Source organism: Argopecten irradians, chromosome 4 (assembly GCF_041381155.1).
Source record: "Argopecten irradians isolate NY chromosome 4, Ai_NY, whole genome shotgun sequence".
Classification (NCBI taxonomy): domain Eukaryota; kingdom Metazoa; phylum Mollusca; class Bivalvia; order Pectinida; family Pectinidae; genus Argopecten; species Argopecten irradians.
In genome coordinates this window covers 16,975,770-17,002,510 of record NC_091137.1, presented here as the reverse complement: position 1 = coordinate 17,002,510, position 26,741 = coordinate 16,975,770, and the positions used below count along the sequence as shown (strand labels likewise).

The window sequence follows — 26,741 nt, the reverse complement described above, 5'->3', positions numbered from 1 at the left end:
CCTGGTATTGCTTTCTTATGTACTTCTAATCCTTAATAAAATATACGACTGTTATTTTCACCCTCTTTGTTTACTTGTTTAAACGAGCAATATTTTTGTATTCCTATTGTATATTACTTTATTGGACAAATAAATGTAGTATGTAATTGCGATGAAATAAGATATGAAAAAAATATCAAAACAAATCTGCTATCCCTAGCCCTTTCGCAGCTTCGCAGCTACCGCAACTCTTCATTGAATGCTTAATGATACACGTTATTGGTATATGTATCTATATATACATGAGCATAACTAATTTGATAAAAATGTGTTTGCGTCAGCGCGAATATTAGGTATTGCTAACGACTCGTAAATTGTTGTGTAGCCTGTAAAATGTGAGAAAACATGCGAAAAAATGTACTTTTAAGAAATACATGGTATTGTGTATGCCGTAGTTGTAAAGTCGGATCCGATCCCACCAGCGCTCCTAGTACATACTATAGACATTAGTAAACAAAATGACGTAGTTATGTAATTATTTGTTTACAAAAATATTTTCCGGACCCTTTGTACTTGTTTTCCAGAAATGGAAATATTTTGCTGCATATTTTGCTAAAATTATATAACTACGAGAGTATTTACGTCTCAACAATAATACCTTATGAAAGCCTCGATGCATGCACACTTTTTATCAACTTAATAATGCACATGTCCATCAAAGAAGTACTACAAAGACGCAAAATATCACTATTTTCAACAGGGGCTTATGCCTTAATAACATCAGAGAGAGAAAGTTCCGTTATTATGTATTATGAGATCAACAACTGTTCAGCTATTGCAATGGCGGATACCTAACCTCATTTGAAAACACACTAGAGCTTGTGTGAACAGACCAGTTTGGTACTTGCTGAAGACTAAATACTGATATCGTAAGTATATTAAAGTATCGACCACCTGGCACAACCTATAGTGCCCATAACACCGCTGATTGAAACATGTCAGCAAATTGGAGGACGTATACTCTTCTGAATCGCATGGTCAGTTATCATTTTCATTTACTAGTTATATACAAAATTACAAAATCACACTCTTTTCTTTTCCGATTTGCTCATACCGATTTGATTTTGAATGAGAGATAACTATGTCAGTGTGTATTTTTAACGACCCGACTTTCCACTTTGATGTCCATGTATCCTATTTTTACATTGTGTAGTATATAGTGGCTTTGGTATAATAGCAACTTTTGGAATTTTCAAAAGAAAAAATAAACAAACAAGTTGTTTTTGCCACAGTTCCTCGTCACGTGTGAGTTGTGAAGGTAACAACAGTATTATGTTCTGGTGTCATCTAGCGTCCAACTCAAAAGTCTATTGTATATCCAGGTGGTGTATCGTTTTACTGATCATAATGGGATTAACAAGCCAGTGACGTATGTGCGTGTTTTGTTATATATGTTTACTGTATATATGTTTGTTTAACCCACATACGAACTTTTGGTAGTTATTTTTTAAGTGCAATATAAAAAAAAACACAAACAAAAAACGAACAAATGATTAATATGCTTCAAATCAACTGATGTTCGCGTGCTATTAAAGTTTTACACAGACAAAAACTTCACGTGACTTTTACGTAAAGCGGGGGAAAATGTGAATTTTACGTGATTTTTACGTGAACAGAGGTAGAAAAGTTACTTCACATGGAATTTTCCACGTGAATTTCAATGTGAAATATTGCTTGTCTATGTGCCATGACTGGATGAACAGTTTGACATGCTACTTATATTTCCACTTCAGTAATTTATTGAACTCCATAAGGTTTGTAAAATAAACCACGAGAATCACTCAAATAGACAGATGAACATGCTTGATGACTTGTAAACTTTAATTAAAACACAAAATTTAAGCAATGTTGAAAGTTCTTGATATCTTATGCAGGTTGATATAAAAACATACCTGCAAAAGTCACTATACATTTATTGATAACGCTCTAGCAATGTAAAAGGAATTGTTTTAACCGTACGTGCACATTTCACGGCGCTAGGCCTATATGCGTGAGTAAATATAATGATTTTTAAAGCATTGTAATTCTTAATATATTAGTAACTTTTGTGGTGAATACCATATTGAAAGCTTTTTTTTTAATTTGCAAGTATGAAAATTACAGCACATAATATAGCAAAAAAATCGATCAAGACGAAAATACTTCCTTCACAAATACTGGAGAAAAAGTTGCCATCGTTGTGAAATAGTCATTAGACCCGAAATGGCGAAAATTAATTGCCGCGAATTAAGTTAGTTTTAGGCTGTCAATTTGCAATGTATATGTATGGATAAACTAACACTAATCTGCTTATAAACTTCACAAAGATCACAAAGAATAGTTGGTGCGAATATATATCATGTATCCTCGTTTGAATATTAAAGAATTTGCTACCGAATCTCCTTGAGACAAAATGTCCATAATATTACCAATCGGATCCTATTCGAGCAGAATTTTGTTAAACCACCAGAAACATCATGACGGTCCTTTAGATTTCACAAAATAGCAGAACCACACAGCAATTCAATCGAGCTTTAGAGTCCCATCGTTTCCCCCCGGAGTAGTTGAACCAGGTATTCGCCTCCGTATACCTCAGTGGTAGTCGTGTGATTACAGAGGTCGGTTTTACCTGTCCGTGTTTTCTCAGATAACGCCCCTGAATGTTCCTGATAACGGTCAACAGATACTACACTGACTAATGTACACCGACATTTTAAAATTGCCTGTTATCGTTTCCCTGTGTTGTTGTTCGACTCAATCACGTACTATTCATATTGGATATTAAAGATGAATACCTAACATTGAAGGTAAGTTTATAACTATTTTTTTCCTTATAAATACCAGTTTCTGTATGTATACGAAATACGCCGTGTTTTCGAAGACAAATTGTCTCAAACCACAGTAGCTTATTAGGATTACTTTACCGCTCAAATCTAAATATATTGAGGGTATACTGTTTACTGTTTAGGGTTTAATTATTACAGCAGGATAGACAAAGAGGTCCTGGTACTTTGGTATAGCGTTTCATATCACGCGTGATACGCGTTATAGAGATAAGATTTTTTAAACTATTTTTTCGGGCCAATCCTTAAGCGTCTGTCACTGTTATGTACCACAAAATCATTGTCACCAATTCCAACAACACTGATGGAACAGCCTTCTTCTCATTGTAATCACGAACGATTCCATCCAGTGAATTAAAGACATGTATTGCAACTGGGGGGGACACTTGGACACTTTTTTCCCATACCAACACATGTATATAGGAAACAAAGGCACACCCAAACAACAAGGTTATGCTTGATAAAATGTATGCGATACATTAACAATAAAGACGAAAAACCATGACAAGTAACTATGATTCGCATTCTTGTTTTCGTTTTTTTTCTGTGAATTGTTATTTTTTAATTGTTGTTTTTTTACGTTTTTTAACGGAAAATAAATATGGCTTCACATATGTCTTCGACAGATTAATATAAAATTATGCTATCTATATCCCATTGGAATAGTGATAACATTACTGAAATTCTAAGCAAGGGCAAGGCCTAAGATCCAAGTTGTTCGATAAATGACATTGAATATATTACTTTTTATTTTTAAATATATTACAGTTAGTTGATAAATATCTTCTGGACAAGCTATTTTCCTTTCTGTAGTATACTTAAGTTGCCTGTATCGGATGATGTCACCAATCTCAATATGTGCATAGAGTTGTCGTTCCTTCCGCTTAGATCACTCATCATTAAACTTCGAATACGCAACGATAAACATATCACGATTATAAATAGCAAAATTTCATGCATTTTCTTCAAACAACATGAGCATACAGGGACATAACGAATCAGTACACAAAACAAAGATTAAGAAATTAAAGATTAAAGAAATTAAAGTTATTTAAATTGTATTAAGATAAGTTGGAAAACTTATGGCTAACCCCATGGCACATAAAATATGTTAAATAGATACATGTATAGAAAAAAAAACCAAACGATTATGTATATATATATATACATTTGTGTATATACAGTAATGTGCGAGATTTAAGAGGATTTATGAGTAGGAAGAAGAGCAACAGCCTAATTTAGAAAAAAATATAGACACGAACAGCAAGTGCAATCTGATCAGCAGGTTGCTATAGGCGGGAGATTGCGGTAGGATCAAGAAGGAAAAAAATGAATGACAGATACGAATGAAAATAACAGGGATTGGATGTAGTAGAAACGTGGTAAAGGTGATGGATGATGGGAGGTAATACCTATTTAGGATATCATCCGGTTAAGGTACTCTATCATACTGAGATATTGGCAGGGCAGTATTAGGATGTACTTTCTCTGATAACTTAATATGGTGGCCGAGAAGGGCCGTAGTCTGTGTATCGCTTTGCTGTGTTCAATTCGGATACCTTAGGGATAATATATCCATTTAAATTCGATATCATGCTTGTCGTATTGTCAATGTCTCGGCATTGTTTTTTTGTGTACCTATGTAATTGAGTTTACTACAATTTCGCGGAACATGCACACAGTGGCACAGAGATGTGCATTGCATAAGGATATTTTATTAATTAGGTCAGAAAAGGTGATGTTGGTTGACTCGATATGCTTCAGGTCTGATTGACATCTGAAGTACTTTATGGATATGTTTCCTGTTTGCAATGAACTGGTATGGTGAGTACATATCATGTTGTTTTTTATTGCAATACTGGACCTCATGCCAAATTTTATAGTGCTATCCGACTGAAGCATAATGTGTAAAACATCTAACATAATATTGTACTGACAACAGGGAAATCAGTCGGCCAAGTAGTAACAAATACTATCACTTTCATAGACTTTTTTATAAGATTATAAAATGTCATCAAAACAAATTATGTATTCACCCGAATTATTTCACAACCTTGCCTATGGATTTCACAAGTGTGGAATTATTCATCAGGTTTCACTGCCTTAAGCATGCGGAAGTCTTAATGGGCATACTTGTTTACCCTCAGTATATATCACGAAATACACGCAAAAACGTGAATTCGCTAACACCTGTAACGAGATGCCATCGGTACATAATACGTTAGGAGGGTGCCATTACATTGCCAATCAGTTATCTTTACACACACACATACAGAGGCAGAGTTAATTATAATGTTGAATATATACTTTGTGACGCCATATGTTAACGAGTACAACGTCATTTTTTGAAGAAGTTAGTTTTCCTCACGAAATGATGACGTCCTAATCAATACCAAACCGCAAGGGCAAACAACTGTAGCATTCAAAACTGGAATAAAAAAGATAAGAATTATGGAAGTATTAACTTCAATAAAGTGATATGAAATGAAATTTTGCAGAGCTAGTTTTTTTTTTTGGTTTGCAAGTCATTGATATCTTTTTCACAAACCTTTGGTATACTGATTCCGTAGTTATAGGAGCTCCACCATCTTAACAAACACTTACCCTTTTAAATGAACCAGCCGCATCTTGCAGTGCTTGAGCTCGAGGGAACTCTCAACTTATATGGAAACCCATTATTAGACTATCTTAAACAATGCTTACTTAACTATAATGATTCATTCAACCTTTACCCAGAGTTTGACATATGTGACAATACAAATCGACACATTTCTCAATATCATAATTTCAGTTACTACCGATTCTATAAATTGTGTTCTGTTACCCTCTTACAGAAAATGGAATGAGAAGCTAGATCCACAGGTTGAAGATGGAGAGTAGGTTTGTGATTGTGTTGCTGTGGGCGATGGTACTTGGTGTTAATAGTCAGATCGCTGGAGGTAGGTCAACGGATAATCGTATACTTATATGTGTGTATGCTTCTACAAATCGGAACTTCTTTAATCTGGTACAAAATACAATGAAAAATTCAACAAACTGATAAACTGCACCTTTAAGCTGTATGTACTGTAATTTTACACCGACAAATTATTAAGACCTTTTACTCAGAACTAAATGTTATTAATTAAAACATCAACACAATTATTTTGATGGCAAATATAACTTTATAATGTTACATTTACTGGTCAGTGACCTAGGCCGATTACGCGGATTAAATTACCGTAAAGAAGCCATTTTATTTAGTGTTCCATATTTTGAATTACAGAATGTCCACTTGGATGGTTTTCCCATTCCGAAAGTTGTTACGAATTTATCAAAGATCCACTAGCGCTTTACGAAGAGGCCGACAAGACCTGTAAGGTACGGAAAACATGTAACAGTTGATATTAATAGATACTGGGTTTTAAGAACAGACGCATGTTTTCTCTTTTCGATTTTCGATTTGAGCTATGTGGCGCTATCCAAGTCATCAGATGTTCAATGGAAGAATCGGCACAAATTATTAGTATTGATATATTGCGTTTTGTCACGCCTTTGAGTTTAATGCAGGGATTTTAAGTATGTACTTAATATAATCAGGTTGCAGTCTTGGAATAGTGTAATATAAATAACTGGCTATTTTCAGTCTGACTGACATATAAAGGCATACCAAGTTTAAAATGTGCTTATACTGGGAAACAAGCGACGCAGTGAATAATCGCCAGCATACAGCAAAACACAGTTAGTGGTTTAAAACAATGAAATATCCGACCTGATTACAATTTTGTGTGACAGGATCTTACATCTTCCGACACCATTGTTTATTAGCAATGGTGTTCGGCGAGTTGTTTTTCTGAAGAATAAATTGTGGATGCTTTGATGCGTAAATCGTCTTTGATTTCCTTTTCCAGGGTAAAGGTGCTGCACTTCTTAGTGTCAACTCTTTTGACGAGCACAATTTCATTACAAATGAACTTAAGATTATTGACGTAGCCAAGTGAGTATGTTTTTTATTGTGAGTATGCTAGTTTCATCAGTCGATCATGACATTAATTGAAGATGTAGACTATAGTTGTCATGAAGATGTTAAGTGCACACGGTCGCCTGCGGTTAGTGGATGAATACTATTGAAACAATTCATTTATTCATTCATTTTTTTTATTTCCTCTCACAAAGATACAATAAATGGTCAATAAATTCAAAGAAAGAAATGAAATAATTCAATACAGCACGTTATCGCGAAAGAAAAAGAATGGAAATTTACACTGTCAATTATAACTCGTCTTCGACCGCGATGAATGCATGAGACGCTGCTCTGATGAAGCGCGTGGCCATCAACTCAAAGTCTTTGCTTGAATCTGTGTTGGATCCATATCTTTAAAAAATAATTCGGACAAATACTTCTTCTAAGGTAGTATCTAATATTACAAAGGCGCATATCCCACAAATGCTATGTACTTCTATAGTAAATCTGTTCTTGACACAGACGGTGGCAAATTCGTGTATAGAAAAGTGGTTTCTCATAGTAAATTATTAAACATATCATTGTTGTTTGCAAAATAGAAACAATTAAACCTCTCTATCGTTAACTTTTTTTCGAAGTCTGTTTTCCTGTCTCAACGAAATATAAAACTGTGAACATATTTTTAGAGTGACTAAGGTAAATATTTTCATAGAATATCATTATCGGGATATACAGTTTAATACTTTTTTTATATTTCATTAACATTTAAACAGTTTTATTGGCATGGACAATTAATAAAGTCGACAAGTAGTTAAACGTTTTGGCAAAGTACTGCATATATGCAATAATGCATTCGAAACAAAATAAAAAAGAAATGTCCCATCCAACTTCATTGAAATCGTAGTATAAATTAAACGTTAAGAAACATACAGAAGATAATAAGAAAGTAAGAAATGGATCAATTGAAAACATTCAAAAATATATAATAATAGTGGTGGAAAGTTACCAACACTGATTTTTATACAAGGAAGTGTTTCATCATTATTATACATGTATAAACAGGCGCTACAGCTGGTGGACCAGCGGATCGGACATAGACGGGCGGGTCAAATGGGAAGGTGATGGTCAATTTGCAGATCCCAATTTCCAGTACTGGCTGGCCTCAACGCATGTGAATAACCCTGCCATCCATATTGCCTATAAATATTCACGTAAGTCAAATTTATTGACTTGGTACAACTAAATGTAGCCATGGCGACCCCGTACAATCTATGTTTATTTGATTTACTATGTATTGTCATAGTGCCAAATTATGAAGTCATTGTTGGCAGATCAAATATTGAAATTTGGCATTGACGTACAAACGTAGCATCTAAACTTATTTCATTTTAATGTTTATTTTGAAACGTTATATAACATGCTTCACAAAACTGTTCTAGCTAATGATACCACTATGCTGCACAGAAAACCTTATTAAGGTAATATTTTGGTACATAAAAAGAGTACTGTAACATAACATAACACGTATATAAATGTAATCACAATGTATATTTATAGAATTCAATAATTTAGCCATGTCAGACAATATAACTTAAAACAATCACATACATTACAACCATGCTATTATGAAATATAAACACAGTACCTAATATAGCATGATTATAAAGGAATGCTACAAGAAATGAAATTTAGTGTCGTATGCAGATTTTAATAATACATTCCAGCTACACAAATCAAATAATCCAGTACAATTTGATGTTATTGTACATTGTACCATGGCCGTTTTAGCGTAACTAATAACTAATCTATTTTCAACGATCAAACATCAAAACAGGATCGATAGTATACAATGTTAAATTAATTCAACTTTGTAAGAACAAACAGCTCAAGAAACAGTTTCTGTTTTTTCACGACATTAGATTATACGAGACGACGTGACAAAGATAGACTGATCACTATCATGCATACCAGTACTATTATACTGAATGTGCTATGATACAGATATGGTCGTGGTAATGTATTAATATAGCAGTTTTGTAGGAGTAAATGTAGATAATATATGTAAACTCTGATAACCATAACTTTGTATGTTAGTGTATTTAACAGTCTGTCCCTCCGTGGTAATTGACTTGTATATTTTTATGATTTCAATACAAGTGGATTCAAAAAATGTCAATCCAATTGCCGTTTAATCGCTTTAGACGGTGATAAGATATATATCCATTTCTAGGGTCAAATTAATACCAGCATATCACGGTATCATCACAAAAAGTTCCAGCTTCATAAAAACTGCACAGGTTTGCCAAAAAACAAGCCGAGAACCAGCCTCCTCATGACACCTACCGTACAACCTCCATTATAATATTCGTTGTCTCTCAGTCTCTTGTGCTGAATATCACACTGGTATACAATTCTTATATTGGAAAGGTCTTTACATTGCTTTAAACTATAAACTTCCCTTGTAATTAAACTTCAAATCCAGAATATTAATTTCAGAAGGTTACTTTCTGAAATCATATAAATAGTCATTTATAATTTAGATATAAAAAGGGTTTTGTTTTGATTAAGGGAATGCCATTTCTTAAACAAATTCCCAAATAAGTGATATTGACTGCTGAAGAACGGTAAGCAAAGATAAGTTTTGAAAATCAAAATCTGATTCAAACCTTTACCAGAAATAAGAAATCCTCATTATAATACTTGAGTGCTGAATTTCATACCAATCATGGTTCTATATCCACAAAGGTAGTATATGTAATCAGTAATCGCTTCATCATTAGGAGAACGCGGTGCTACTTTTTCACTTAGCTTTTGTTATTTGTATTTTATTCACTTGACAAGAATCAATAGCTTTTCCCGGGATCCTTTAAGGATAATGTAAACAGTACTGATATTATTTCACCTTCGGGTTAAACGACTTCCGTAACAAATGAAAAAAAACCTCGATATTACCATACTTTGTCAAGGTCTGTTTCGTTTTATATAAATTTTTGATTTATTTCTACATTTATTAATCGATATATTTGACGCTTATGTTTGTTATCAAGTTCTTCTTCCTGTTCTTAGATAATGAAGTCCTTCAAGAAAATGTTCCAATAACCAATCGTTTATCCGACCAAGTATTGTAATTCTCGAAATATAGGTAATTTTAGTGATTGATAAGATATCAAAAGCTTTTCCCGATTCATGAGTATAACAATACATCACATATAACTTTAACACCAGAACAATATTTGATCTTTTTTTCATTTTATGTGTACATGAGAACTAACGATGTAGCTAATATATGTCAAATGTGTGTTCCTGTTGGTCAATGGTATATCGATGATATATTCACCTTAAAAGGCAATGCAATATTATCTTAAAAGGAAAAAAAAAGACCACCAAACTGGGTTTAATTATATGTTATTATTTTAGAACTTTAGCTTTATATAGCAAATATTCATGAATAAAACCTGCTGAAAGTAGCAATGTAGTACAATATGTTTAAATCTTCTCTTTTAATGGTAGTACAGAAATACTATTCAGAATTAACATATGTTAAGAAGAGTCATCGTTTATATTCGATATTATCGTTATTTCTTAGATTTGTGTTTATTCTAGTGAAGTACAATTTGTGTAATAGATATTTTCGATGTTTTTTGCTCAACTCCGAGTATTTTCCAAATATTAATAAAGCTTTTTTGTTTTACTATAAAACGTATATAAACATAATTGATATTTAACAAGACAGATACCTAATTATCATATTTAGTACAAGCGTACGTATATCCAATACATCAAGAAAAATGATCTCCATGGAAAATACTGATAGCAATATCGATATTTATTTGAAAAGGTAATATGAAAAGTCTATTCTGATTTTAGAACTGTATTCATTTTTTTTACCTCAGGTTAACGTTGTAAAGAAAAATCTACAAGTTTTCAATAAAGAAAGCTTTGATTGGAAACCTCACCACAAACATTCCGTGTCATCGGTATATTGATTGTAGTACTTAGATAGTTGAGTTTGGATAGTCCAATGTATGGTGCAAAGACACCAGGGTTTTCAGTACATTTATTGTACTTATAATATTAAAAGAAGTTTGAGTATTTAGTTTTAATATTGATCATTTAAACTGTCACTCATATAAAAATGTTTGCAAAAACTATTATTCAGTAACCTTTATAAGATAGTCCTGGTTTACCATCGATGCCGCCTAGGCGAATACTGGGCGGGTAATATGTACATGCTTGATCTATTTAACAGAAAGTACCTAATTGTAATAGAGACAATGAAAGAAACAATTTAACACCACCTATTTGTTCTATTGAGTGTAATGTATTAATGACGTAATGCGGATAAAGCACAGTTAATTTTTTTCACTAATTATTGCGATGTAGCCCATGTATAAAAACATATTCGCCGTCTCCTTACGTCTACTGATTTATAAGCACGATAGAATAAATAAAACCTTATTGCATTCACAAATACATGTTTCTATAGTAACATGGTTTGCATGGTTACATTGGATCTTATTGGAAATAACGTTACAAAGTACATATAGGTTGGTGCAATAAGGTTGGTTTTAGTGAAACAAAAACATTTTTCATCTGGATATTTTAGATATCAATCCCGGGTTTTGGTGGATTAAACAATCCAGGAATGAAAAATCAAGTTACATATGTGAAATACCAAGAATGGAAGTTCATAGACTTGTCCAAGCAACGCGAGATTTTAGTAAGTAAAATATATTTCAATAAATATATGTTTATTGGTGTAAATAACACAACTGAAATGTGAAGCGATTATAACTCATATATTGTATGAATGGATTGCCATCCACCCTTTGATTAGATAAGATTGTATTATAGGGAACATGTTAAAACAGTTTAAAATATCAAATATTCTAAAACTAAATGTTATTTAAATTCTTGAATAAGACGTATATCGTTGACATCGTTGATATACCACACATGTAATTTTGTAAATGTGCATTTTAAGCATTTGGGACGAATATAGTGGACCCTAGTAAGGTAGAGACAGGGCCGACATTCATCATCCAACCTTCCAACGTCGTCGTTACGGACCGGACTACGACAACATCACTAGAATGCGTTGCTAGGGGCAACCCTCAGCCAGAATACATATGGTACAAAAGTGAGGACCAGACGGAAGAAGTAGTAGCTTCCAAGACTATTACAATAACGAATGGAAAGCTGACTTTTGACAACGTTTCGGAAACAAATACAGTAGGAGCCTATCAGTGCGTGGCGTCAAATAAGTTTGGATCAGTTCTCAGTGACATCGTCTTTATCACATATGGATGTAGGTTGTTTAAATGAAAACAATAACCAAATCTTAATTTTTTACGAAAGTTTTATGTTTTGTGTTTTTTGTGTGTCACTAATCAACATAATAAAGACTGGGTATTTGTAAGAAAGTAGGCGATTAACTATCGGTTTAAAAAAATTCTCTAACGTATGTCATCTTTAAATTAGTATTTAATTATGTAATGTTAAGCAGAAAATAAACTTTGCTTTCAACAGTAGTGTTCTGGTATGTGCGTAATCGCACTGCTGTTATTTTGACTTACTTTGCCGTTGTCGCTTTTCCGAATAATTTCCCAATAAGACTGATTTCACAGCTAAAGTGAATATGTTATGTTTTAATGTAGATAAAAAGATAAAAGACAAATACTTATTGGATTTGTAGATCTACGGGAGTATTCCAATGTACCGCCAGGGGCAGTGAACGCCTCACAATATCAAGGAACGTATATCAACTGTAACCCGCCATCGCACAAACCAGGTATAATCAATAAAAAATCATCGTTTTTTCCTTCATACCAAACCAATACAAATATCAGCATTGTCATTTAATTAGTTTCTGTAGTCAAATGTATGAAAACAAACTACTTAAAACTTCAAAACTAAATCTGTGAAATAATTGTCGTAATTAAAATGTTTCTCCAAACATGCTACGTAATAAATATTGTATAACATATTTAAAATCAATCGATATTTTACAGGTGCAACGTTTCAATGGATGAGACAAGGCAGAAAAGGGTTGGAGTTTCTGATGCCACAGCTGAATAATTACTACTTCATATCACAAGGTGGGAATCTGTACTTCTCAGAGGTACAGGCAGTGGACGATGGCTACTATTACTGTTCCGTCACGCTATCCGCTGGTCAGACGGGGACTCTGGCCACTGACCAACCGACCAGTGGTCTAAGTCGGGGGATTAAACTCAGCGTGGGAAGTCAGAGTAAGCATTAGTATTTGTCTGGGCAAATAAGACTCTTTATATAAATGAAAAAAAAAATAAGAAGGAAAAATACTTGAAACAGTCGACAATATCTACATTATATTTGTATAACAGATAACAGTGTAGGTGAAAAGCAACCTCTACACACTTATCTGCCTATAATGATATATGCTATTTTAAGTCTCTTTAATATGACGAAAATACAAGACCGGGATACTTGCTGAAAGGTTTAGGGCTTGAAATGACAAGGTGAGTATCCAGATCTGACTAGCAATATACACATGTGCATTTAAAATATGAATAAACAATTACCATGGTAATAAAATGCTATAATATTTACCCGGTTTTGTTTTAGCTGCAGCCGATTATCCACCTGAGATACACGACGGGTTCCCAATCGTCTACCCTAACAATCCTGTCAGAGGCATGACCATATATATAGAGTGTTTAGCATACGGCAGGTGAGGTGTTTTAATGGAGATTCAAAGTAAAAAAAAAATCATATATAGGTATATTAATACTCATTTGTTTTGTTGCTTAGATATTTCGTTCGTGGGACTCTGGAGGAGCGATATGTTAATTATATTAGTTTGTTTTACGTCAGTGTCGTGAGATTCCAAACACTTTCTATCAAACTGGATATTGGTAAAAATTCTGTAGGAAACCTTTCATGTTCTACAACCTTGCAACACCCTTGACTCTTTAATAGTAAATTGTTGAATCGTATCTTCTCATAACAATCGACAGGCTTCCACTCAATTACAACTGGATACGGAAAAACAAACCAATGCCATCGCGTGCCCGATTAACCGACCTTAACAGGGTACTTGTGATTGACGACGTCCAGTTGGAAGACGAAGGCACTTATGAGTGTCAGGTGAGATCTAAAGCTACGTCGGACGTCAAACAGTATACTCTAACTATCGGAGGTTTGTATTTAGAAGTTCAACGATTTCATTTTGCCACAACTCACATTTTAGTTATGTAAACGAATTCACAATAAAACCAACTTATATTTCTGCTTAATGTCATACAAGCATGAGAAAATATAGTATGCTAAAATAATACTATGGAAAGTGTGTATTCACATTTTACTTGGTAGAGATTTTGAAAGAAATTAAATCTGCAGCGATGCATTTGCATTGATTGCAATCTTTTTCAACAGTATTCGCAGGTTTAGTATTATTCTTGGTTGGATCTTAAAGAGAATTTATTCCAGCATATGAAAGCATGTGTAAAACTAAAAGTTCGGTAAAAGTAAGCAACATGAATCTTAATACGCAAAATTTACCTTTATGTTCAGGATAAAAAAATTAAAAATTGTGCAAGGTTTTAATAATTGCATATTTTTTTCTGATTCCAGCAAAGCCCTTCTTTGTGTCACCACTGAAGGACATTCACGCCGACGTCAATAGCGAGTTGACCTGGCGATGCGAGGCTGTAGCAATACCACGTGCAACATTCACGTGGTACAAAGACAGGAAACCTCTACTTCCGGTCCCTGGCCAGATTGACATTACGTCAAATGTTCTCAAGATCTACAGTCTCGATGCATCACGTGATAGTGGGATGTACCAATGTTCGGCTGAGAACACACACGGTATAACTTTAAGTGGAGGACAACTTCGGGTTTTATGTAAGTCTTCATCTCAATTATTAGATAATTGCTTATATGATGTTTGTATCATAATGATAGGAGATTGTTAATTTTAATTTGAAATATTTTAATGGAGCCTGTTCCCTTTTTGTGTTTTTATGCAATTAAATACGTTTAAAACAAATCTAGGGCGAAAGTTAGAAACTTTATCCTAATGAAGAGCCACTTAACCTTTATGCAGCCTTTTTACGAGCATACAATAGTTCTTATTCGTTTGAAATGTCTCAACCGCCTATCTACTCGATTCAAAGAAAACATGCATCATTGTTTCATTAAATTACATTAAACATATTTTCCTTTATCAAAATTGAACTTCGAATTGTTTTGCAGCCCTGAAACCGTCGTTCACGAGAACTCCATTACCTATGTCAATGTATGGTGCTGTGAATGGTAATATCACAATTCCTTGTCGACCGGAAGCGGCGCCAACACCAGAAATCACGTGGTTGAAAAATGGCTCTCCGATTGGATTACGGACAGGCTTGGAGGTTCTGTACAATGGCGACCTTCGGATTAAAGGGGTGCAGATGTCAGACGAAGGGTTATACACATGTAAGGCTACCAATGTTAACGGAGAGGCGTCAAGTCACTGTGCTCTGACTGTGATACGTGAGTACCAATTACAACATGATTTCATCATTATCTACGCTCAGAATTTAAATTTACGATTTGTACATTATAAGGCAGAAAAGAAAATGGGAAATTTAATTTGAGTCAACCTTTGTGTTGTGTCTGTTTGTAGTTCGCAAATCAGTTCCTAAGCTTGTGAATCAATTTGCCGATTATACATCGGGAAAGATATACTAATCCTTACAATGATCAACCAAATCATATAAACAGGTTATAAACGTACATATTGTAGCAGAAATAACGCGTAGACGAATTCATCACTGCGCATTTTTTTACGAAATCAAATTTTGCGCTAAAATGTGATGGTGCCCGCAGAATTACGTTTACATTATTTTCAAGACATCCATTGTTACTTATTTAGCAGAGTGATTCGATGATTGCAAAGTCAAAAATAAAGCAAATACAAGGCCCCCCAAAAGTTCTATTGCATATGCTAAAATTTACAGACAATTTATCTAAAGAAAAATTTCCAGAAAAGCAATGAATTAGTTAGGGAATCTAATTAAGTTGATAAGTTATATATACTGATGCTTGTATTAACAAGATTTACAAATTTCTGTCCTTAATGTGCATTTGTAACACAACTTTTGGAGGGCAGCTCATAATATGACTTAAACTCAAAGGGAATTATTTAACTATTAGTTCTTTGTACCCTATAGGTGAGATGTCATTTATCCAAGCCCCGACTGCAGAAACTGTAGACTACAATAATACAGCTTTCCTACGTTGTGAGGTGTCGTATGATACCAGATATGACCTCATCTACCGCTGGACACACAATGGACGGGTCATTAACGTCACAGAAAATGCTCACTACCGACTGGTAAACTGCATTGTTATAAGCATTATGTTATTCTATTTCAAGGGCGTCAAATATGATTTCAAATAAAAAAAATTCTTGTAATAATAACTTTTTAAAATTTTACAAGATCATGCAGATATCAACTCTGTACCTACTTACATATTGTAGTAATGCTATATTCACTGATTATGCAGCAAATCAGAAATGGAACTTTCATTATTCAAGTGATTAACTTAATCACTCTTTGAACAACAAGTCCCTGGGTACTTATAAAATAAAGGTTTATTTTTTAGTTATAGAAACTGATATGTTTTCACAGGGTGAGAGGACTAACATCCGAGGTTTATATATAATGTATGCTGACTTCCACCATAGTGGGTTGTACGAGTGTCAGGCTCTCACTACCAGATCCATGATCAAGAGTAGCGCCATACTGACCGTTTACGGTAACTATAGATAACGATGTGTGTCCATATGTGACATGGAATATTATGTAGCATTTACTTCAAATAAAAAGGTAAATGAAAAAACAATCACCGCCAAATCAAAATTACAAAATCCTACCTTTTGACTCTAGACTCGAGCATGGTAATCCGAAACTCGAAAATGGTCAAAATGAATTCCTTAGCATTTATATTCTTATCATGTGTCGATGCTCTCTCATCACTATCACGCCCCTATCACGTAGATTCCGGCTACAAAAAATGCATTCATGCATAATCTTTTCAGATATTTAATCATTATATCTATTGCATCAAAATCAGATACACAAAAGCTAGTAACTTCGTTAGATATAATAAAAAGATACACCGTTTTAATTCGCCAGGACCTCCGGGAGAGCCAGCTGGAGTGTATGCAGACCTTAGCACAAGAACTCCTCATTCTATCCGCCTAAAATGGACCCCACCGCCCGATCACGGCAGTCCCATCATTTACTACATTATAGAATCCAAGACGGTCTTCAATCCAGAATGGCAAACCCACGTAGCAAGTAAGTATAGCACACTCTTTAATACATACTAACGCCAATTCACGACTCTAATATATGTTGTATTACAAAGACTAAACCTAACTTACGCCTGAGTGGTCCGTGGTATGAATCACATTGGATAATTCAGAACTTAAAAATGTTACTGGACAACTGAGAGATCCTAGCTTTCGATCTGACGTTTTCATCGTAAATAAAACATCACAATGCATTAAGTATATAATTTATGATAATGAACTATCTCATTAAGATTCTTTTTTTATATTTCATGATAGACAATTCCATTTGTAAATTGGATCACTACTTCTATAACTATTTCACTGCTTTGTCTGATGTAGGTTTCCTAAGCAGAGTAACTACATTCAAACTATCAATTTAACATTTTCTAAAAATATTTTTCCAATGTTCATGGCAGATGTCACAGAGCAGGATGCCCTACTTTCTGACCCAACTAGCGGGATGGACAAGAGGACATTTACTGTAACTGGACTGAAACCTTTCAACGACTACTCTTTCCGAATACGTGCCTCGAACAGATACCCAACTCTAGGACCACCTAGTATCCCTTCAGGTGAGATAATGTTTCATGGATGTTCATTGGTCATTTAGTTCTAAAGTTGAAATAATGTGCCGTTGATTTCCATTAGTCAACAATTTTTTAAGTTCAAATAGCATAGCTTTGATTATCATTGTTGTTTGTTTCTTAAGTTGAGATACTATATTTGATTTCGATTGACCTATATCGTCTTAAGGATATAGTGTATCATTGACAAATCTAGGATTTCTTAGGTGCGGTAATCTGATATTATCATTGTTTAATTGTTCTATGATTCCTATTATTGACCTAATATTTAAGATAGTCTCTTCAGTCATTTATACATATTGAATAACCAACAGTAAAGAATCTCACTAATATGCGTGACTCTTCAGTCATTTATACATATTGAATAACCAACAGTAAAGAATCTCACTAATATGCGTGACTCTTCAGTCATTTATACATATTGAATAACCAATAGTAAAGAATCTCACTAATATGCGTGACTCTTCAGTCATTTATACATATTGAATAACCAACAGTAAAGAATCTCACTAATATGCGTGACTCTTCAGTCATTTGTACATATTGAATAACCAATAGTAAAGAATCTCACTAATATGCGTGACTCTTCAGTCATTTATACATATTGAATAACCAACAGTAAAGAATCTCACTAATATGCGTGACTCTTCAGTCATTTGTACATATTGAATAACCAATAGTAAAGAACCTCACTAATATGCGTGACTCTTCAGTCATTTGTACATATTGAATAACCAATAGTAAAGAATCTCACTAATATGCGTGACTCTTCAGTCATTTGTACATATTGAATAACCAATAGTAAAGAATCTCACTAATATGCGTGACTCTTCAGTCATTTGTACATATTGAATAACCAATAGTAAAGAATCTCACTAATATGCGTGACTCTTCAGTCATTTGTACATATTGAATAACCAATAGTAAAGAATCTCACTAAAATGCGTGATGCACATAAACATTTCATTAAAAACGTCCAGAGAAATTAACTGTTATTTGTTTCTATTTTGCATGTAATTTTCCCTAACTATTTGCCCCCCCCCCCTGTGTACTCAGCGTACCCTTGTGGCAAATACTCATATCATTTGATTATTTTTTATGTCATGGCTATCAATACATTGTTATTGTAGACTCGTATCACCTCAATGGTGCAGCACCAGTTGTCGCCCCTAGGAAGATTGGCGGATGCTGTGGCACTGTCGGCGTTCTTACAATCACATGGACAGTTAGTGTTTATTCAATTACCTGCTTGTTAATTTGATTTAATGTGCAAGCGGCACACTGTTTTTACTTTCCATCCTAATTATTATTGATTGTTTTATAATAATGGATAAGTCAAGGTGCAGATTGGATGTGAGGAAATATTCGTTTACACAGCGAATAGTTGGCAACTGGAACTCTTTACCTGAGAGTATAATACCTAATCTAAAAACTGTTGAGAAACATTTGGAAAAATTTTTGGATTGCGAAGAAATGAAATTCAAAACAACGCCGGTGTAACGTCACAAGAAAAACTTTATAATGTCATTTGTATAAATGAGTATATATATATAGACTACGATCTGAATATAGAAGTACGCAAAGTGCCTGCGCTCAGAATAAACTAAGTAAAACTAAGTTTAAATAGTTATTGGCAATAAGTTTTCCTTTGCTTAAAATATCTAATATCTTTCAATCAGGTGAGTAACAACTTAATGCCACTGGCCACTGATAATGACATGAAGCAAATGCAAACGTCCTTCTTTAAACCTTCATAAACCCCTCTTGCGAAGATTTTCGTGTCCTTGTATACAGTATGTAATTGTCTTTATGTATTAGCTTTGTTTTACCTGGTTATTCTTTTCTAAAAACAACCATTATGTTTATTCAACAGCCTCTTCCGATGGAGAGTAGAGGGGGCTCTAGTATAGGCTATGTCATATACTGGAGACTTCAGAATGATACTGCGGCTTACAAGAAGGTAAATATCATCAGTAACACAATAGTGACTTATACATACTTATTACAGGAAGTATTGGGTCGGAGACGAGTTCGATATAATTATATTTCATTTTAGAAACTATGTACGATTCCTTATAAACATTTATTTAGTTGCAACACAGAATTGACTTTACAATTGCTAATAACACTGCACAAATGTGAAATGGAATTGCAGACCACAACTTGTCTTTAACGAATTTATATCGTCAAAAAACCTTCAAATATATAAATGAGGAAGATAAAAGCAAAACAATTAGGCTAAACTGACCTGAATTCTTTGCAATGAATGTTTACCTCGTTCTCGTAGTTTCTGCCTGTCGTTGATGGCATTAGGGGAAAAGAATGACAACTCTGTCGTCAAAACCTATAAAGAGTCTCTATTAACTCAATACGACTATATCGTGCCTCATTTTAAAGAGTATTATTGCCTTAGGCGGATAATTAAGTATTTTTAGATTCTTACATTTGTGATAAAGACATGTCTCTTTACATTGTATTTCATCCCATCTCAAAGCGTATTCAATAAGATAAAAAAATACTCATTTTCTATTATAGTCCCTATACAATATATAAATTAGAGTAATGCGTATAACACGAATATATGTATATATAATTTCAGTGAATGATATATGATATAATACACATGTCTATAGGTTATAAAGAACGGAAATGTCGGACAACACGTAGAGGATGTGGGAGTCAACAACTTTTATCTCCCATATGAAGTCATCGTAGGTGCATTCAATGAGTTTGGATACGGACCCAACAGCTCCGTGGCTATCGTTTACTCGTCGGAAGGAAGTAGGACATCTTACGATTTCTCCGTTGTATTACAACAGCCATGATCACGGCTGTAGAGTAATCATTTATTTCATTTTCCATGATAAAACATTTCCTTCATTATTCGATCTGAAGAAAGAAATGACATAATGGTCAGATGGCAGCCACTGATCTAGGTCGGTTAATTTTCTCAGGATTATGTGACTTTCCCCATCGTCTAAACTTGAGACGTCCTTTGTTAACCCTGATTTTTAATATAACTTTAAACTAAAGTCCAAACTAAATTATGTTAATCGATTGTTTTTGTAAGCACTGTTACGATGTCAATTAACGAATGTTACCTTTTCCTGATATCTCATAGATTATATGTATATATAGACATGTATGAAAAAGACATACGCAATAGTGTCACTTCATGATGACTTATTCACAGTTTAGAATAGGACAAAATAAAAAAGGTTTCCTGATGTCTTTTTGAGAAGATAAAGTATTAAGAAAAGAAATGTTTTCCAGTGCCTTCGTACGTACCGACGAATGTAAGAGGAGATGGAGTGAATGCTACTGCCATTTACCTTACTTGGGACCCAGTCCCTAATACCCGAACAGCAATGAAGGGAAAGATTATGGGATTCGAGGTGAGTAATGAAGTATTAACTTTTATTACATACTTTGTTTACACCAATCTATATATCTGGAAATATGATATTTTCAACACAGTTCGAGGTTATATTGTACGCTACCATGGAAACGTTATATTGCACGGATGTTATATTGCACAGCTATAGGAACACATCGCTGTTGTTGTCTAGTTATGTAAGAATCTTCCGAGTAATCGCGCGTAACAGTGACTTACGCTATTATGACATCACAGAGGTTCACGGTCAATTTCGCGTTTGCTTTTTAGATCTCGGATCGACGTCATGTAGACGTTTATCGAGTAGAGGACGGACACGACGAATGTATTAGATTGTAAGGCTGCATGCAGGTCTAATAATGTGAAATAAGATAATAAGACCTCCAAACCGGAGTTACAACGTGACGTACGTGGGCTATTGGTCAATAGAATTTGAAGCTTTTCCGTAAGGCATGTGTTGATCGAATTGGTGAATTATCGTATTAGTTGATGATTTTTAAGTGATTATCGTATTCGTTTTATTAAAATACTCAACTGAAAAATTGATGATTATGTAATAAAACTAATATTTCATGGGTTACTGTTCTTTAGTTGTATAATATATACACAATGATGATAAAATGTATTGAAATCAGCATCTGAAATCCCCACTAGATTTCTACAGTTCCAACCAAAGATTGTAAGTATCGGTTAAATCATATGATAAAGGTGTGTGGCACCTAAAGCATAATTATGTTAGTTGGTTTGAACTGAAACGTGTCTATTATGTTAATGCTTATGACCTAAATTGCTGAGAAAACCACAGCACTCATTTTCTTAAAATTTTCTTAAAACCCAGGAAAAAGCCTTTGATCATATGCCAAAGATATTTATTTTCTATTGAAGATCAATATAAGTATTCCTTTTCTGCGTGTAGATTTTCACAAATATGTGCAAATATTTCGGATAGTTTTATTCTACAATGCATTATTTCATTCAACGCATATGACTGATATGTATGCTTAAATATAGGTAATTTATTGTATATTCATCTCCTAATCTAACCACCAGTATTTCATTTACAATCCATGTAGAGTATTTCTACCACATTCATCTGACCTCTATATAATTGTACGTACAAAATAAATATGTGAGGTGCCAACATAAGTTCAGTAGAGTTTTTGTAACGACCTACTCCACTGTTCCCCCAGCTCAACGTTGAAGACTTTAATGACCCAAACAGAAAGTCTGGTACCACCTACCTGTATGGAGAACACACGACAGGTGTAATCATAGGTGTGGAGCCGAACTCGGACTACTGGGTGACAGTTCAGGTCTTCAACACGGCAGGGGAGAGCAATCCTAGTGAGCGATACAGGATCAGTACCTACCTCAACCGTAAGTTACTCCGGCATCACGATAAAACCAGAAAGGACTGATGTTTTATCAACAAAATTAGGACAAGGCTTCAGTATATGTGCAAAAATGAAAAGAAAGTCGTCATGTCAGATGACATGATGTCAAGTCAGTTAACCGGTTTTGGATTGTTATTATTTTGAACGTGAAACAACAAGAAAGGCATTGAAGTTTGAGATCTTAAGTTGTACGTGTAATTTGTATAACATGTATTAATTAAGCGTACAGAACACGACATTATTTACAATTTTATATTAACAATTTAGATTCAATTGTTGATTCGAAGGAGAATAATAAAAATAGATACATGAAAACATAGTACGTTAATTTCTTAAGTTTAAATACATTGAAACATATCTTCTTGCTAAAAGTAAACAAATATATTACAATTTTAAAACTGTATTGCAGTTTAAATAGGACAGACAAGATTATTGTAAGCAGTCTTGAATTATTTATTTGAAATATTATTTGTAGATAAGGCAAGTCGATATCACGCAAAATCACAAAACAAAACATATTTGATGCGAATTCATCTAAATACAAATCAGCGTTTTGTTATTTCTTTGTTATTTTCAAACCTTCATTTTCATTAACTCATTTCATTAATCAATATAATCCCTGTTCATATTTTGGTATATCCCTTTGACGGACAAACAATATAATACATACATTCCTCAGTCGTTAATACTGATATTGAAAACTATGCCTTTGTTCCTTTATTGATATTAACTATAATGCGTTTGATACCAAACATTTGCTGACTTTGAAATAAAGTACTGTTTTGTCTCTACAGCCCCATTCCTGTATCCAGAGTACGTAACCATTACATCCCATGGCGCAGAGAGTGTCGCAGTTCAATGGCGAGGAATTAGCACAAGTCTTCTGGAGGAGTCCATCAAGGGATATAAAGTAAGCAAAGATATTTAATAAGTGATACACTTATTCTTTTTTTTCAAATGGACACTTTTTAGTCAAACCGTTAAATCGTATTGGAATAAAATTCAATAAATATGTAAGTTACACATGTGTAAATCACAACAGACACATTATGTTCTAAAGTAGTGCATTTTTTAAAATAGTGCATTTTTATAAGTTTGAACTATGGACTATATGACGTATTCGCAGTTGGAGTATTGGCAAAGGGGAGAGAACTATCGTGCAGCTAAGACTGTGGTGACAGATAAAGTAACCAATGCAGTTATCTATGGTATACATAAAGACGTGATATACTGCCTGAGGGTCTTAGGGTACAGCAATGGTGGAGACGGTAAAAAGAGCCCTACACAATACTTCACTCTCGGTGAGTGTATCAACAATGTTTTTGATATGCTGTCTACATTCTGTAGGCTACATGTATTTTACTTAGTGAAAATGATGTTTGTTTTAATAGGACCACTCACGATACCTGGTATGAACCCAATAACTCAAATTATCAAACGAATCTCTACTGTCAAATAACGCTGGGTACTTTGAGTTATTGCCCTTCTTCCGAAGCTGACAATTTCCCGCACATCGACGCGGCCTTGAACATATATTGATACCTGTTATCATATTTATATCCTAAATTATATGGAAATGGAACTTCAGGTACAATTCTTATTATAAAGGATATCAATAAGGATAGACGTTTGATAACATTCTATTTAAAAAAAAATACTCATATTGAAAACAAGGACAAATACATTTTACGTTCAAACACAAATAGTAGGTATTTTATTAAACTTATCTTTATTTCATTTCCAATATTTCTAACATTGAATTTAACGATGTGATGTCTTTCATTCATCATTACCACTATTATGATAGAAGTTGGTATTAAATTATTCGGATAAATTACCTGTCGGTAACATTTTTCAGGTGGACACGTTCCCTTAGATCCTACCACTTCCTTCCTGATCACAGTTGGTGGCGGCTCACGAATAGCAGCATCCATGTTCTTCACCATAATCTTATCAACACTAACAGCCTTTCTACATTTTGTTTAGAGTTGAAAAAATTGTCGGAAATCCATTCATTATTACGTTTTCGTACATGTTTGCAATTCAGAGTTTGTTCTTTGTAACTGTACGTCTATCATTTTAGTATTTCCGTAACATGCTGAGAATTCCATATCCTGTAGTGTTTCTGAAGGATTTTTTTTATTTTTCTTCTAAGGTTTTAATTTTAGAAGATCCATCATCAGGAATATTATCTTCTTACTAATGTAAATAGTATGCTTTGTTTGTTATTTTTCGGAAATCCAATTGTTAACCGATTCGTTAATATAATATTTACATGAAATCGATTCAATAGTGCAGTCCTTTTGTCTTGCCAGAATCAACTTATGTCAAAATGATAATTATAATGTCATTTTGTCATATCAATATTTCCCTTTGTCTTAATTTCGTTATGTTTTTTTTTTTTTTTTTTTTTTTAAACTTTTATTTCTTATTACGATTTATTGTAAGATAACATAATTTAACATTGTTCGTTTTGTCGCCATTGTTAAGTATTTTCTATCATTCCATTTTAAGATAGCTTATCAAATCATTTGTTCATAAAGCCTTTTCTAATATTATTCAATATGTATACAAATGTATAGCCTAATGTTGTAGATCTATATTGGAACATTTTCCCCAGTTTGCCTCAATTGAATAGTGATCAACGCTTAACACTTTGTATTATATAACCCACATATATAACTCATTTATTAGTCGTGCTGAAATCCAACATAGTCCAAACTTGATTAAATCTTATTACTACGTCATTCATTTAAAGTCACAATGTTGACTCTAATTAGCTCTAATGGTACATGTAATTTGCATTTAACTGTACACACGTCATTTGCATGAAGTCATCTTTACCACTTCATAATATACACATGAAGATATACTGAATATACAAGTATATGAATTTTTCACATTCACGTCAGCAAAATTCAGGGAAACTTAGTTTTAATTACATGTTTGTTTTTAAATCTGACACCATAATTTATTTTAGAAGAAGATATTAAGATGATATTACATTTGTTCAAGACATTTCATAAGAGATAAACTTTCGCCACATTTTGCGTATGTGAGGTAATCTTTGGTGGAAATCGTAACAAGGAAAGTCAACGTTAGCTACATATTGTTCGAAATCCTCCATTCTTTAAATGTCCTGGTAACATGTTATTTCGGTATCTTGTCTTAAGGATTTAGTTAAATGTTGTAGCAACTTCACCATGACAATACCATGACATCATGTCAAGGGTTCCAATTATGTCTACAATGAAAGTATGTCACTGTGACTTGTCTCGTTTTAACCTTTGTAAAGATAAAATCGTCAATATGTTGATAAGAGAAATGATAGTACAGTACATTATAGTAGAACCTGAAAATCCTATATCAAAGGATAACGTTCTTGTGTGTCAACCGATGTTCACCAAGGGTGCAGCACAGAAGAATTCTCAAGTTCTCACTGTAACTTGTTTTTGTGGTTGACTAAAACAAAAATATGTAACAAAACAAAATCTCCCAAGAAGGGGTAGAATTTGGTTTATGTGCCGCTGGTTGTTACTTAGTCGTCTATTAAATGCTCGAGTCAATCCAATATACCCCTTCACTTGGAGTATTTCATTCGACTTCTCCCCATGATAATGTCCTTGCTTAAATGTTACATTGTCTAATGTTCCAAAATGTTCTGTTTAATTTGCCTAAGTTGTATTTTTATACTAACGACAATCATACATTTTCATTCATTTATAAATTACAATCAACAACAACTATCACAATCCCCATTGTATTTTAAACACGTACTTCTATGCATAACAAAATAGAATTTATTTGAATAAATTTGATTTTTAATGAATGTGTCTTTTGTTTTCATTTCAATGGCATGAACGCAATTTTTTAAGACAAAGAGTCATTATGAATGTAATAAAGAAAATAAATACACATTAGTACTGAGAGTCACAGATAAATTATTATGGAGTTATCTCCGATTAGGTTTTTATGCTTTGATGAAGCATTGTTTGTGTACAAAAAGGCAAATAAAAGTGGGTTTACTTTACTAAAATCTAATATCAAAATATAAAGATATAAACATCTTTTTCTTCATTTTTCTTTTTTTTTTCTCTGACATTTTTATCAAACGAAGGCTATTGAACTTATGTTTTATCCATGACTAACAGACTGACAATGTTCGATGCATAGATTTCCATCATATGGTGGCAACTTATTGATTGTATTGTGATATAAAGATGCAGTTTTTTGAAAAC

General features: G+C 33.5%; 1 protein-coding gene across 3 annotated transcripts; it reads left to right on the top strand.

Annotated features, from left to right (window-relative positions):
* The first annotated feature begins 757 nt into the window (after positions 1-757).
* LOC138320789 (contactin-like) lies at positions 758-26,332 on the top strand. Of its 3 annotated transcripts, none has more exons than XM_069264005.1 (25): positions 758-908; positions 5,696-5,800; positions 6,127-6,221; positions 6,752-6,837; positions 7,867-8,015; positions 11,411-11,524; positions 11,789-12,112; positions 12,500-12,595; positions 12,816-13,055; positions 13,411-13,516; positions 13,803-13,984; positions 14,419-14,691; positions 15,043-15,321; positions 16,002-16,165; positions 16,464-16,590; positions 16,971-17,135; positions 17,548-17,703; positions 18,846-18,940; positions 19,589-19,675; positions 20,349-20,496; positions 20,989-21,110; positions 22,300-22,486; positions 23,298-23,413; positions 23,630-23,804; positions 24,362-26,332. In XM_069264005.1, the coding sequence occupies exons 2-25, from the start codon at positions 5,731-5,733 to the stop codon at positions 24,487-24,489; spliced, it is 3,684 nt and encodes a 1,227-aa protein (XP_069120106.1). In that variant the 5' UTR covers positions 758-908; positions 5,696-5,730; the 3' UTR covers positions 24,490-26,332. The 3 variants fall into 3 exon arrangements, with proteins under 3 accessions (XP_069120106.1, XP_069120105.1, XP_069120107.1); XM_069264004.1 differs by lacking the exon at positions 758-908 and adding an exon at positions 2,582-2,825; XM_069264006.1 differs by lacking the exon at positions 758-908 and adding an exon at positions 4,665-4,685.
* The last annotated feature ends 409 nt before the right edge of the window (positions 26,333-26,741 follow it).

Excerpts from the sequence above, each read along its gene's own strand:
- LOC138320789 (XM_069264005.1), top strand. The coding sequence starts at position 5,731 with ATGGAGAGTAGGTTTGTGATTGTGTTGCTGTGGGCGATGGTACTTGGT. Across the intron at positions 5,801-6,126 it reads TAATAGTCAGATCGCTGGAG|AATGTCCACTTGGATGGTTT; the intron begins GTAGGTCAACGG and ends TTTGAATTACAG. Across the intron at positions 13,517-13,802 it reads GAGTGTTTAGCATACGGCAG|GCTTCCACTCAATTACAACT; the intron begins GTGAGGTGTTTT and ends AACAATCGACAG.